Genomic DNA, 13817 nt, shown 5'->3' on the forward strand with positions numbered 1-13817 from the left:
TCCGCCGTCCTCCTTGACCGCTCGAAGGAATTTCTGCTCCGGGAGAGTTGCCCGTGACCTCTAGTGAGGAAGCCTGCGTCAGCGCTATGTTGGAATCGCTTACCAATATGCTTTGGTGTGCGTGCGGAAGCAGCGCCAAAAATGATCAGTGGGCGAGCCGTCGAGATGAAGGACTCCCTCCCTGTCTCTTAGCTGCGTGCAGGCGGGGGAACTGCAATGCATCATGGGCCAGCGTAGGTAGCGACCCAGGAGACCTATCAATGATGCCGGCTGGTGTTATTACCCATTTTCAATATGGAGACTGGCTGGTGGAGGAGACTGAGACTGGATGCGGAGAGAGCAGAGCAATGAGAGCGAGCAAGATTGCGGTCAACCGCTGCTCTCCGCACGCAGACCTACAGCACTACCCGCACCTCCATGACTACGTCTGCTGGAGGGTTCCGAGTGACAGCTCCTGGGGATTTCGTTTGACAGCTCCCTGGCAGACGCTACGAACATCGGGAAGAAGCACGAAGGGACCAGTTAGCCTGGACAATCAGGGACTTTGCCGCGAGCAGGGTCCTCGATCGACAGGTCAAATGCGATCTTGGATCTCATGAAGAAAATAAGGGTAGCACATTGCACCCTTTGCTACCCTGAGAAGATAGGCAGATCGATCAGTGAGCAGGTCGTTTTTGCCTCATCTTTTTTCCTTATCGCGCGGTGGTGGTGGCGGCGGCGGCGGGGATGTTGGCGATGGTGTCAACACCATCACCACTCTCCCAGCCCAGTCGCTGAAAAGCTCGCGTGTTGGGAGGTATCCACAATGAATTGCGGCGCCTCCTAAAACGTTCGACTGCAGAGTCGTCGCGGCATGCCAAGTCGAGCAGGAGAGCAGCCGCACATGCACGACAGTGGAGCAGTCCTCGATGGCCTTGTCTGGCCTACCGTGCACTTCGCTCACCTCTCGCTTTTTTCTCCGATCGCCGTAGGGCTTGCCTGATTGGGGGAACCTTGCTGTTGGGATAGATGCCGCTTGGTGGCATTCAATCATTTCGTCTACGGAGCAGGACCAATAGCCTTGCACCGGCGAGATGATTGGTCTGAGCACCCCTCGACGACGCGACGAGGAAGCGGACTCCTGTTTCTCTTTTGTGTTTGCATCGCATCGCATCGACCACTTTGTGGTTATAGCTCCGAGTGGACTCGTTTTGTGTGGACACGATGCGGGCTGGTACAGTAGCCTCGACGCTTCTTCGCAAGTGCGAGTTGACTACCACGAACTAGCGACACGCCCCTGGCTAGTTTGGACGAGCTTTTGCTCTGACAGTCTGCCATCCTTTGGATCCAAGGATTCGGCACCTGTATGTGCTTTCTCAATGGGTTGCTGCGCATCCAATGGGCAGAGTCCCGTGGGCGGTTGGAATATTTGAGAAATCAAGGCACGAAATGTCTTGGTGAGACCTTGCTCGCTGCTGCTATGCGCGGGAGGCGGGAGGAAAGCTCCTGTCCTATTAGAGGCCGTGGAAGGCTTCCCCACGAAATTGCGAACAGACTTTTTCACTTTGCTTCTTCCCTCGTGCGAGCCAGCGCACTGACTTGTGCACTGTACACTGTCTGTGTGCTTACTCGTTCGATGATGAGTGCACTGGTAGCGACCGGGATGGCGGATCACCGCAGAGTCGGTCGGCTCATTCCTCTGGCAGCATTTTGCCTGCTTGCATCTTGCAAGTCCTGCAATACGAACAAGCGGCACGACACCGATCGGAGATTCATCATTTGGGCGTGTTCCCACTATCCTGTCTCCCTTCTCTGGCGGCAACTTCGTCAAATCATCCCGAAACCGGCGTCTCCCTCCTGAATCATATCCCACAATGCGGACCCCAGAAGCAGAGTCATTTCCTTCAGCTGTCACCGTCCCGCGACTGCAGACTTTAAAATCATCCGAGCAAATTTGCGGGCGGGTAAGTGTCTGGTTAGAGACTTTGGACGCAGTAAGGCTGGCTCCGTCCGCGTAACAAGGGGGTAAGAAGGCACAATATGCCGGACCAGAGCATTTTATCAGCGAGTCTGGTTGGGATTTTTAGTGGGGGAAATCCTGTGATGGTCCGTTTTGCGGTTCAATGACGTAGCGCCTGCGTCTCAAGCCCCCGCGCGTGAATCGGGGCGTCTGGTGCTTGATCGATGTTTTTTTGCTGGAGCTGCCTCTATGAAACGCGGGTAGCGGCCTTTTGCGGCGCTGTAGTCTGGCGGAGCAGGGCCAGCCGCATCTCACTAGCGCGTTTGTCAGCGGGATAGCCCCCTGTAGATTGCCCGTCTTAGCAGCGCTGAGGCCCAGTAAGCTCGCGCCTGGACAGGGCTCTTACAGCGGTCTGTTGAGGTATCCACTGTTTGGGCGCTGCCCGTAGCGAAAAAGAAAAAGAAATGGATCTTCGCATCGGCGCATTCCTCTCGATGCCATCGAGCTTCCCATCCATTTGGTCTCTGTTGAGAATAGCTTCACTCTCGCAGCTTGCTGGAAGCCTTGTCTATCCTGCGTGGGGCCCTAGCCACCTAAGTACGGTGGGCACGCACGGCGGCGCGACTAAGAAGATATCTCCAGCTTGCTAGTCAGGGGAGGCGTCCCGTCTGGAGGGCGTGTGGTCTGTCAAGAACAATGAAGCACACAACTTTGTGCCTCTACAGGGATGGAGCTCTCGGGGAGAGCTGAGTGAGCTTCCTGTCACGTCCGTTTCAGGGCAATGGCATCGCAGATCAGCTCAGTAGGTGCCGCCGGGTCGGCACTTTTTTTTTTGGTTGTTGTTGTTGCTGACAGGCAACGTGCCAAGGAACAGATCGAAGATCTCGAGCATAGCTTCACCGCTTCCTTGTTTTTGTTCCACATCACTATTTTATTTTCTTGTATCCGGCTCGTCGGGTGCCCGAGTGCCAGGAACACACACAAAAGTTATTCATGGCAACGGGCGCTTCGCTAGGCCACGTTTCATCTTGGATGGTCGATTCCGTGTGCCGTCTCGCGACGGTTTGGATTTGAGAATGGCAGGATGTTGGAGGAGGGCTGGCTGGTCGCCCACCAAGCCCCCATGCCATGCCAGAGTTACGGAGGAACACACCCCATACCGTGTCTTGCTCTCTCCACCTCGCGATGGCTTCAGGCACGCCCTCTCCCCCTGGCAACGCACGGCGGGGGAGTATGATGGTCAATGCCAGCCATGGAAGAAAAGCTCCCCCGGCTGCTTCGTACAAGTACATGCCGCAAGACATATCTCGCTTGCTCTCGCTTAGTGACTGTTTTGACGAAACGGTGCGCTGCTGCTCCCCCTGCTTACACGATGACGTAGCTTCTCTCGCAGATGAGCAAAGGACCCCCCAGCAAGGAGCGAAATTTGGGCTTCGTTTTACGGAGCATGTATCCGATAGCTTGGAGGCGCCGGCGGCGGGGGCGCGGCCGGTGGGACCTGGGAGCTTCTGCTCCCCCTTCACGATAGCTTCATCGTCGTCGGCGTGGGATTACGGTAGGTATCATGTCTCGTCGTAAATGCTTCATTGGGGAAGGAAAGCTCCGGCGCTGGAAATGAGGCATGGGGGTGCCTTGAAGATCACATCTTGTGGACCGGACCCCGGAGGAACCGTTTCAGAAGCCAGCGGAGAGAACCTTGTTTTGTGTGGGAAAGCACTCGACTAATAGTTAATATCAAGTCGAACCGACAGGCCGAAACAAAGCAAGCTTCCGTAGAGAGAGTCACTTGGCCATTCACCCCGCCCCAATTTGACCAAGAAACCGGAGAGCAGCACCTCCGGAAGCTGACCAGCCAAGCCATGCACGCTGCACGTTTGCTCGAAACAGATGGCGTGCGTGCGTGCGATGCGTGCTCGTTTCTGTTTGGCTGGCCGCGACAAGGGGAGCCCGGCAACATGAAGCTACCGGGTTGGCGATGTTGATGTTGGGTGTCTGCAAATCACCCCAGACTCCTGCGCATCAGATCTTGGGCAGGTGACCTGAACTTTGGAGAATCTGGGGAATGCGAGGGGGAGCGATTTGCCCCCGGCGCAGATCAGAACGATGCGGGCAGCATTTCTCCAGAGCTTGCTTCTACGTTTCTCTCTCTCTCTCTGGTCACTGGTTAAGGTTTGACGTGGGAAGTAAACAAGCGGAATCTTTTTGTGTCTCACACTTTTGATGCTACATACCGTATGCTTAAAATTTCACTCTCTGAGCTTTTTCTTCCTCTTGGCGCTTGTCAACAACACCCCGCTGGACAACGCTCGCTGGAACTCTGTGCTGTGACAGAGTTTTGGCAGCACAATTCCAAATGCCAGCGAAGGAAGCGTCGAGTGGCTTGTCCCCCCAGCCGGAGCCGGAGAAGTGGCCGAACAAGCCACCCAAAGGTTTCGCTCAGACCGGCCTCGAGTCCGGGCCTCTTGGTTTAGTAAGGCTGCTGTGGCTGGAGTAGCGCCGCAGCCCGCCCATCACACCGACAGAGAGGCAACCAGCTAATACCTACGAAGTAAGGGAGAAGAAAGAGAGAGAGAAAGAGAGAAAACGTGCGAGATCGCATCCCTTGCTTGCGACCTTGGCGGTGAAGCAGAAACCCACGACGACGAACGAGAGCGACGGCACAGGCATGGGGGAGGGGCGTCCTGTAAAGGTTGCATGCAACCAACCCTCTTCGCCATCAATGGCTTGAAAAGAAAGACCAAGCAAACTTTTTTTGTTTCTCCCTTCATGTCAAAAAAACTCCGACGACAAACACCCGCAAAGCTTGGATGTTCTCCGACACCACACCGGTTTAAGCTTTTTTTAAGGTCTGCCCAAAAATATCTCAAACCGGCTTCCGGCCGGTTTTTCTCTTGTGTCGTTTTTTTTTAAATGCGGCTGAGAATGGATGGATGGTCGCTCCCGGAGCGGTACGACCGGTCCAGACACTTCTAAAGGCCGAGCATCCTTACCGCATTCAGCAGGTGCCTGGCTTTTTTGGGGAGGGTGTGAGGGTGTTAATTACAGCGCAGAAGAGCCGACGAGCCGACAAAGACGACGACGACGACAACAACGGCGCGGCGTTTGAACAAACGATGCTTCTTTCGCTCCTCCATATCATTGCAGCATGGTCTAGATGTCAAGTGGCATCTAGGGCGCTTCATTAAAATGCGACCAGCGTCGTCTAAAGCGATGAAGGGGGTGGGTGGTGTGCGCTGGGGTATTCCCCCTCCCGCCCGCCGGCTCCGGGCGCCGGAGCCGGGCTTGTTTCCAGTGGAGGCAATCGGCGCATGCACCCGAGATGGGGGCGGTCGGAGGAACCCCCCCCCCCTCTCACGAGAGCCTCAAAGCAAGGCAGATGAACTCTCGGGTTATGTGAGCAGTCTTGGCATCCACTGTAGCTTCCGACCTGCTCGAGTGGCGGAAAGCAACCAACGACCAGTTTCAATCAATACACGATGGCGCCTCCGTGGCTGGTACAGTCACACGACGCCGTGCGTGTATTCCAGGCCGGTGCCTCGTCGCACCGCGTTACTGCACCGTGTCTCACGCCCAACCACCTGAAACACACTCCCGGGAGCACATCCAGGCGAGGCCCGTACCTCTTGGGGCATACGAAAGCCGGCACAGAGAGGGAGGGTTCGGCATGAGACCTCCCCCGCTGCGACGTGCGGCGGTGCGACCCGGGCGGCCAGGCGCCTGTAGGAGGGCGGAGATGACAGGTCAAGCCTCTCCCCCTTCGTTCTCTAGCGATCTAGAACACGGGGCCAACGCCGCCGCCCGTTCCTGTGGGATGTCCCACGGCATGGTGAGAGTAGGCGACCGTTTCTCTCCGTTTTTTCTTTCTTCTTTTTTCTTGGTCTTTACAGGCACGGCCGGCGTTGCTCCCGCAAGTGATAGTGATGAGGCACGGCACCGGTCCTACTACCGACACTTTGTGTATGTGATAGTACAGGGGTTCTCGACAGATCTAGCTCTGGCGATCTCTTGTGTTTTTGCAAGGGAGAGAGAGCGTTTGTTTCGCCCGCGACACGCATGGTCCGGGGCAGGGCTAGGAGCAATGCCTCCCTCCCCCTTTCGGAGGCGGTCAGGGAGATACCTAGGTAGGTAGCAGCAAGGTTTCCCCGCACTTGCTACACCCTTGACACGCGCGCGTTCTACTCCTCCCCCCTATGGTCTGGTCTGGGGAAAGGGGGTTGGCTTCAATGGCTGTTGTTGGTGCTCTTCAGGGATTCTTGTATTCCTGCGGAAAACGAAAGCCATTTTGAATAGATCAGGTTTGCCGGGTCCGGGTCTCGAAGGAGTGTCGTTGGTCTACGGACGGACGGCCCTTGGCCTTTGGGGAGACAGAACCTATGGCAGGCCTGCATGACAGCACGCACGCCCCGGTCTGCGTCCGTCGGAAAGTCGAGGTGCAGTGCTTGTACCATTTGCGACGCCGTTTTCTTGCCAGCCATTAAAGAAAAGGGGGTGTCGAAAACAGTGCTTCGCCTTCAGGGGTCCGTCGCCGCCACGGCGGCGCTGGCCAGCGCTAGCGCTATCTGTGCACTCGGTCCATAGACAAACGGATGGATGCCAATGCGCGAATCGTGGAGGGGGGGTCGGTGAAGGAGGCAGATAAGTTATAACTAGGTGCACACACCACACCCTCCAACTTACTCCTCGAGGTGTGGTGCGTGTGGAGAAAGGTACGGTGCGGGTGGCATGGTGTGTGTGTGCCAAGTGGGCGAGTGAGGCGAGTTGCCTGGCCCTTACAAAGCAGAAACCACACCACGGACAACGCCACAAGGATGCAAAAGGGAAAGCAGTGGCTGGATGGGAGGTTCATGCAGAGAACAGCAGAGATGAGTTTTTTTGGGGTTCGGTGGCGACTTGCCCAACAAAAGATCTGTTGTTGCAAGTTGGCGATTGTGTCTCCGGAAAAGGGCATGGTTTGATGCATCTTGACGGAAAGAGATTTTGCAGAACTTTTTTGCCAGGCCATGATGATACTCCGTTAGTAACGGCACCATACGAATTCCGCCTCGAGAATTTGATGCTTGAAGATAAGGAAGGACTGGGGTAACTCTCCCCCGGCCTGCCTGGGGTGTGTGTTGGCCGAAGAGGAGTTCGCTTCCCCGCCTATTGTGCACACTATCTGCACTGCATAATCCTACTCGCAGTAGCTTCGACAATAGTAACCTAGGTAGTGTTTTTGCAGCGAGTCTGCTCTAGAGCAAAGACTACCGGCCAGAGAGGGCTTGTCAATCAATTTAGATTCGTCCGACTCTGTGTGTGTGTGTGTGTGTGGATTGCGCGTCGCTTTCTTCGGCGACCGGAGAAGGGACGGTGTGATAATCTCGGGAAGTGCATGCAGGTCGATGAGTCGGGGTAGATGCCATATGTCGAATTCGGGGCGATGCGAGTGTCGAATGGTAATTGCAGCATGCGGAAATACATGAGAGCGTTGCATTGGTCTGTCCCAGGTAGTCGTCATTATCTTGTCATCCTGTCCATCCTGTGGGACGACTGGAGAAAGAAGACGACCAGACAGGAGCAATAGAAGACCCAAGACATGAATGCACGAATGTACGAATGCAGTGCAGGCAGACTGTGTGTTTTGTCAATTGGATGCAACACCAAGTTATGGTGTGCCGTGAAGCCGAGATAACTCCTCGCGGGCGACGATGCTGGGTGAGTGAAGGATTGCCGCCTCATTTCTTGGAATCTACCCGCGGGTATCGTAACCCTCCTCTCCCTCTTTCCTGACCCCTCCATCTCAAGCGATTGATTGACAGCCTTCATTGAAAGCAAAGCGGGGGTTGCAGTTTGATATCTCAAGCTTGTGTGTGTGTGTCCTCAGAGGCTATGCACCTTTATGAACAACCCTCCCCTCTTTTATGCCTACCCCAACCTCTCCTATCTCCGAGGCACGAATCCAACTTCATGATTGGTTCGCTGTGGTGGGTGTAAACAGTCAGAGCTCTCAAGTTCTTCCTGTTCCCAATCTGTAAGTCTGCAGTCAGCCATGCACGTTATTCTCGCTTAATAGATGAAGGTTGCGTTCCCCCCCCTCAGCTGTTGTTATCATTCTGCTGCCACCATTTTCACGTGAAACGACGTTTACTATCAGGGCGGAAGAGGTGCGGTTGCACAGCTGGGAACCTGGGTTTTTACCGAGTATATGCGCGCCTGGGGCGAGGTGTTGCACCATCGCTTTCTCTTGCCATTGGGCTTTTCTCGCCCTCCCTCGCAAGCAGGACACATGTCAGGCAAAAAGGGCATGATATCGTTCCGTGTCGCAGCCACCAACCTCCTGTTTGAGTGCTTTGATGAAGCTATTCCGACCCTACATTTTGCATGCGTACACCACCTTGCAAGGCAAGAATGTGTGGCGTTTGTAGGACCTTGGTTGTTACGCCGGTTTCTGTCGGCCTGAGAGGACATGCCGTCTTTCATGCACAGAGTAAGTGTTGAAAAAAAAAAAAGAAAAACACCCTGCGCCATCGGGATGCACCCCAGACAGGTTTGAAGACGCCAGATAGACAGGTGTGGCAGACATGATCCTGGGAACACGATGTGCACTTTCGCCTTTCGATGACATCCGCGATATGTTTCCCAGTGCCGCTTGGAATCTTCAATGGCGACGACCGAAACTGGTCCAGTGCTTCCAGGAAAGCAGGTTCCAATCCCTTGTGCATGATCACCATCGCGTACCGACCCGACCCGAAAGTGTGACGAGACGGGCATCAGTGTCGCCAGGACGGATGTGTCTCTCTTCGCCCGTCTATATATATATACATACTCGAAGCTGCGATGTCGCTGTGAATATCAGCCGCAAAGTTGATCCCATCCAGAGAGTGAGGCCGCTGGGTTTCACCGAGCGCCCGTACTGCTGCACAAGAGGAACTTTCTTCGCTGTCTCCAATCAGTGGTCACATTCGTAAGCATTCCGTCCCGCGGCCTTATCTAATGTGACGTCTGGATGGGCACTATCTCGGCCAATCTCGTCGCCGCAATCCATGATGGTGTACTGCAGCGCTGGATTCACCAGGGGTCCGAACCGGCCTTTCACCTTGATCGGCAGCTGCGGTGCGGGTGACAACAGCCTGGGGTGGAGGGTAGGGGGACGACCGTTCCTTCGGCTGCGGGAGTCGCAGATCAGGGTCCCTGGTTGATAAGCGTGCCCAATGGAAGGTTCACTGCTCGGTGCTACCGATTCGAGAGGAGTGGGTGTGAGGAATTTTGCTTTGAGTTTGTCGAGGCAGTTATTTAATAGGACGCCGGTGTTGACTAAATCATGGAGGGCTGCGGACCTTGACGTCTGCCCTCCATCCTTTTCCCCAGAGAAAGAGAAGCCGCTGAGATCATAATTGAAACCTCACCACCAGATCCGTCAGCTTTTCCGGGGTTAAATTGACAACGGGGTGTGAAATTCCTTGTCGGAGCTCTTCGCGCATGGAAGGGTAAATGCTCACCGATATGGACCGGTGAAGAGCTCTCCCGTCTCGATCGTGAAAGCATTCATGCTCTAGATCCCGCGAGTAGCCGTCTCTGCCGCTCCCGAAACCTTTGCGATTTCCCCATCATGGCTGTCACAAAGCGGCCGGCTGTCATGCAAGACAAGGGCGTCGTGCTGCTTTCGTGCGGACTGCCACCCGCGTGATCGCGATTACAGCCCCCGTTCTTCGCTATCGCCGGACTATGCAATGGGTTGCTGAATAATCTCTCTTTTCGTTGCCCGCATTGCCGTGAATAGACGAGAGGAGGCCATCTCGATGTCTGCAGACCTATCGGGTCATTGTCGTCAGTTGTGAGAGTAGATCGCCATTTGAGGCTCGGCGGGCGCGTGCTCAACGGCTACGCAACTCGAACGTTGATCACCAAAGGATCCCGGGAAATGGCTCCCTGATCATCACCGACCGTAGCATATAATCGCCAATGCCTGGGGGGCAATAGCCGATGTTGCCCACCATCAGGGTACCAGTTCAGAGCAGAATCAAGAGAGGTGCAGATATCGATATATCATTCTCGCTGCAACCCGCCGATCAATGGCGCAAGCGAGGTTGCGTGTGGCTGCGTGTATGTGCCAAAAGGGGTGTGCGTCTGGGAAAAAACATGGGGATCACGCAATGTACCATGCTTGTCCACAGCTTGTAGCCGCCAAATCCGGGGGATGTATCTCGATTGTTCCAAGCAAAGTTGGAGCCAGATGCACCAGGAAAAAGGCAGCCGGCACCGGCTCCATCAGGGAAAGTCGTTAGTAAATTCGCCATCATTTGTCCCCAGATTAATTTTCTCGTCCGCGCGGTCGATCAGCTGCAGAATCGCTCGCTGGCTTGGCTGTAGTCAGGGTCCGACTGATCGGCGTTGGGTACCCCACAAGCTGTGACGAAAGCCTTGATTCTGTGCATGCGGCGTTCGAACCAGCTCTGATGTCGATCTCGGGTGATGAAACCGACCATCGGTGATTGACTCGGGATGAAGTCAAGGTGCAGATGAACGTGAGAAATCTCGGTGGAATTGACGACAGCGGTCTCAATCTTTCTCTGGAGGGTATAACGCGTTTTTTGATCAAGTAGTTGGCAAGATCAAGTTCAATGCATCATAATTCAACATCGGAACTGGCTGCGGACACTGCGCAGCTAATTACCACAGATGCAGGATATGCGAAGCTGCCCTCAGGAACCTGGTTGGGTGGCTCTAGGGCGCCTGTAGCCCCCAGGTGGTGTTCACTCATGCTATGGAGCTGACATTGAGACCCCTGTGATTTTGCCTCTCCCTCTCCCTCAATCTTTGTGTTGTGGACGATATCATACAAGGGTTCTGCTCGAGATTGCCGTAGCTCGCAGGGCTCTCTAGCTGAAGTGGTGGGCTCCAGAAACTCTGGGCAATGGGATGAGGTCGGTGGAATTCCGGCGGCAGTGAAGTCGATGAGCCAGTGAAGAGTTTCTTGGTATGCTGGCAGGCCCTCGTACACTAGGAAAGTTGTGATTCAGCGGCGTCGCCATTTCCAGCCCACAGGATATTAAGTTGAGAAACACACCTCGTCCCTGTGTAGTTGATTGGGTCTGAGATGGTTGACATGAGAAGGTTGGTAACAAGGCTGTGGACAGTGAATGGCAGGATCGTGTAGGGGTTTCGAGCGGCTCGTGGTTGCCGTAGATCAAGGAAAGGATGCAACAGTGAGGCGTTCAAAGCTCCGAGTCCGCCAGTAACGTTGTAGGCGCGGGCAGGACCAAACACGGTTACGGTAGATGTGTGGACTAATTGGAAGCAGGGTATCTGTATTTCACTGGGACCGGTTGGGTTCTGGCGGAGGAACTTACGAAATAGCACACCTCCAGAGAGCCATATCGTCCCTGTGGCACCCAGCCTGACAACATCTAGTATACCAATGGTGTCTGAGTTCGATGATTAGTGAATCTAGCATACCTTGGGAACACAATGAGTCTGTTGGTGAATGTCGCCACAGAAGACACAAGCCGTGACACCGCACCGGCATCGAAGGTGGAAGGCGAACAAGCTAGGAGGAAGTCGAGGTAGGATATGCTATTTGAACAACTCATTATCCTCCTGGGAAGGAATTCAAAAGAGTTGATCGAGTGTGTTAAAAGAAGAACGTACGGTACAATAAACACTTTTCTGGAACAACTTCTGGGGCCCGGCTCCCAATGTGACTTTTACTCTGCCGAGTCAAGTCAACAGAAGGTAATGCTGGTGATTGTGTTGTGCGGTCAAGGCGGGGAGAACACAGTCGCACGAACATCTTGTCTCGATTGCCTAATATTATCCCTTTCTATGCGACCGTCTAATCCGGAAATGCTGCGTGCACGATAGAGCAGTGCCGAGACAGAAAGGTCGTGTGTAAGGCATAAAGCTCCTGGCCCTTGTTTCATGATCACGGGGACAAGGAGGACGACGAGTCGAGGACGGCATGGGACAAGTACGGCCAACTCTTGAATCAGACTGCAGACCGAATCACCACTTGTCATGACAAGGACGCAGCACCGGTCAACGGTTTTCCGCTGGAATCGAATGAAAATGCCAAAGCTCTGGGCTCCTGGATTCGTTTTTTTTTTAATCGTCCTACCCGCTATGTACGGTAGGACCTTTCCTTCTCTCCCCAGATATCGTAGCGCTAGCAAACTTGACGCCTTGGGCGGATAGCAGGCCGTCTCCCTTTCGTCCTCCTCACAGGGCCCTCATCCTACCGCGTGTTACAGACTTGTTAGCCACCCGAATTCAAAATCAGAAGGGGAGTGGCCTGGGCCTAGATCGTACCTTTGCCGTGGTCGGCGCAAGCGCCGCCATCGATCTCAACGCCGAGTGAGAAAGGCCCAGAGACAGGCACAGACACCAACGATCGCCATGGTGGCTTTGAGTGTGGCCAAGGTAATGGCCCAATTGGTGGGAGCTTTGGCACGAGCGCTTGCCAGGGCCGTCTCTGAAGCCACCTTCAGCGAGGCTTCGAAGGCATCGGGTTCGGCAATATTGCCGCCGATGCAGATGATGTCGTCGGCATGGCCGACGACAAACTGGCCTGCTTGCGCAGGAGCCGGTGGGCCATTCTAGGGGCCGCCGGGCGCCGCGTTCGGCGTGGCCTGGTTCGGAGCGTTGTCATTGTTGCCTGCGAAGAATTAGCGTTGGGAGATGAGTGGAAGCCTGAGGAGATGGTGAACGAGAAGGCCAGAAACACACCGTTGTTAATCGCGGCTCCGAGAGCGCGAAACAGCCCTCTCAGGAGCTCGACGGCGATGGTATCATCCATGTTGGCGCGATCCATGTTGGCGCGATCCGTGACGATGATGATGGCCTCGACTCGGGTGTTGGGTGGAAGGTTGCGAGGAAGCCTAGCCGCCATGGCTGTGGCATCGACAACAAAGATAGGCATTGCAGCGGGTAGGGCGTTGGTAGGGTAGTGGGGGTGGGACCGAATCTTGGACGCTTGATAGAATGGAAGCTGTCGCAGATGGTTGGTTGGAGATGTGATGGAGCGTCAGAAGGGATTGTGTGGGAATCTATATAGAAAAGGACCGCGTTGCGTGGGCCCAGATAGACAGATAGACCAAGCTTCTGACAGAATTCTCCTTCCGCTTTAATTTCGGTTGCACTTCGGATTTATTGGCCTTCAATTCACCAGGGCCTCCAATTATTTCCAACTCACCTTACATTCAAGCCATCTCACCTTGCAGGTGCCCTCTGATGCATATTTGAAGGGACATCTGTCTCAAAACAGAGACAACGGCGTTTTGATGAGGGCATCCCCTTTGAGCGATCCTTACAGCAACTACTAGAAAGGCAGAACAAAGTCAAGGCAGACAACTCAACAGGATGGTTGTCGTTGTTGTTGTCGTTGTCCGAAGTCTTGTGGGAACAAAAGGGGGTTGTCAGAAGGGCTCCAGCTGGATACACAGGAGCATTGGTAGTGCGATTCTTGCCACGCCAAGAAGGTTGGTTCCAAGAATCCTCCGCCTCGAGGGCGCTGACGTGCAAACGTAGATAAGGAGTGACAGCAATGATCCTCGCGGATTATATGCCCGGACGGGCGTTCCATGCATTCGGTCCCGGAACCGGCAGCAACGGCAGTGCAAACGATCGTCTCTCTCCCGTAGAAGAGGAGGAAGCTGGCCAGCAGTCTGCAGGCCTATGAAAGCACTACCTCAATCCCCGACCATACATAGCCGACCCTCCTCCCCAAGATTCTCCGACCAAGATTCTTGCCGTTAATCTTCCGCGGTATTTGGATCCGGACACCGGGGTTGACAGCTATGAAGGTTCTCAAACTGGCCCTCGACCTCGCAACCAAGAGAGGTTCGACCACACATGTCGACCGGATATGGGCGGAAGCCAAACTCAAGGGCTCCGTAGAGGCCTAGCT

The 13817-nt window shown here is 54.7% G+C and overlaps 1 protein-coding gene across 1 annotated transcript; it reads right to left on the reverse strand.

Annotated features, from left to right (window-relative positions):
- Window positions 1–12507: 12507 nt before the first annotated feature.
- Window positions 12508–12830, reverse strand: E0L32_006922 (uncharacterized protein; the record flags this gene model as incomplete). The annotated part of the gene is made up of 2 exons (XM_031141608.1): window positions 12508–12566; window positions 12638–12830. 2 exons carry the CDS (start codon window positions 12828–12830, stop codon window positions 12508–12510), a joined length of 252 nt encoding a protein of 83 aa, XP_030993986.1.
- Between the last annotated feature and the right edge of the window lie 987 nt (window positions 12831–13817).

The sequence above is a fragment of the Thyridium curvatum genome (genome assembly GCF_004353045.1).
Source record: "Thyridium curvatum strain D216 chromosome Unknown NODE_41_length_360454_cov_79.457556, whole genome shotgun sequence".
In the NCBI taxonomy this organism is placed as follows: domain Eukaryota; kingdom Fungi; phylum Ascomycota; class Sordariomycetes; order Thyridiales; family Thyridiaceae; genus Thyridium; species Thyridium curvatum.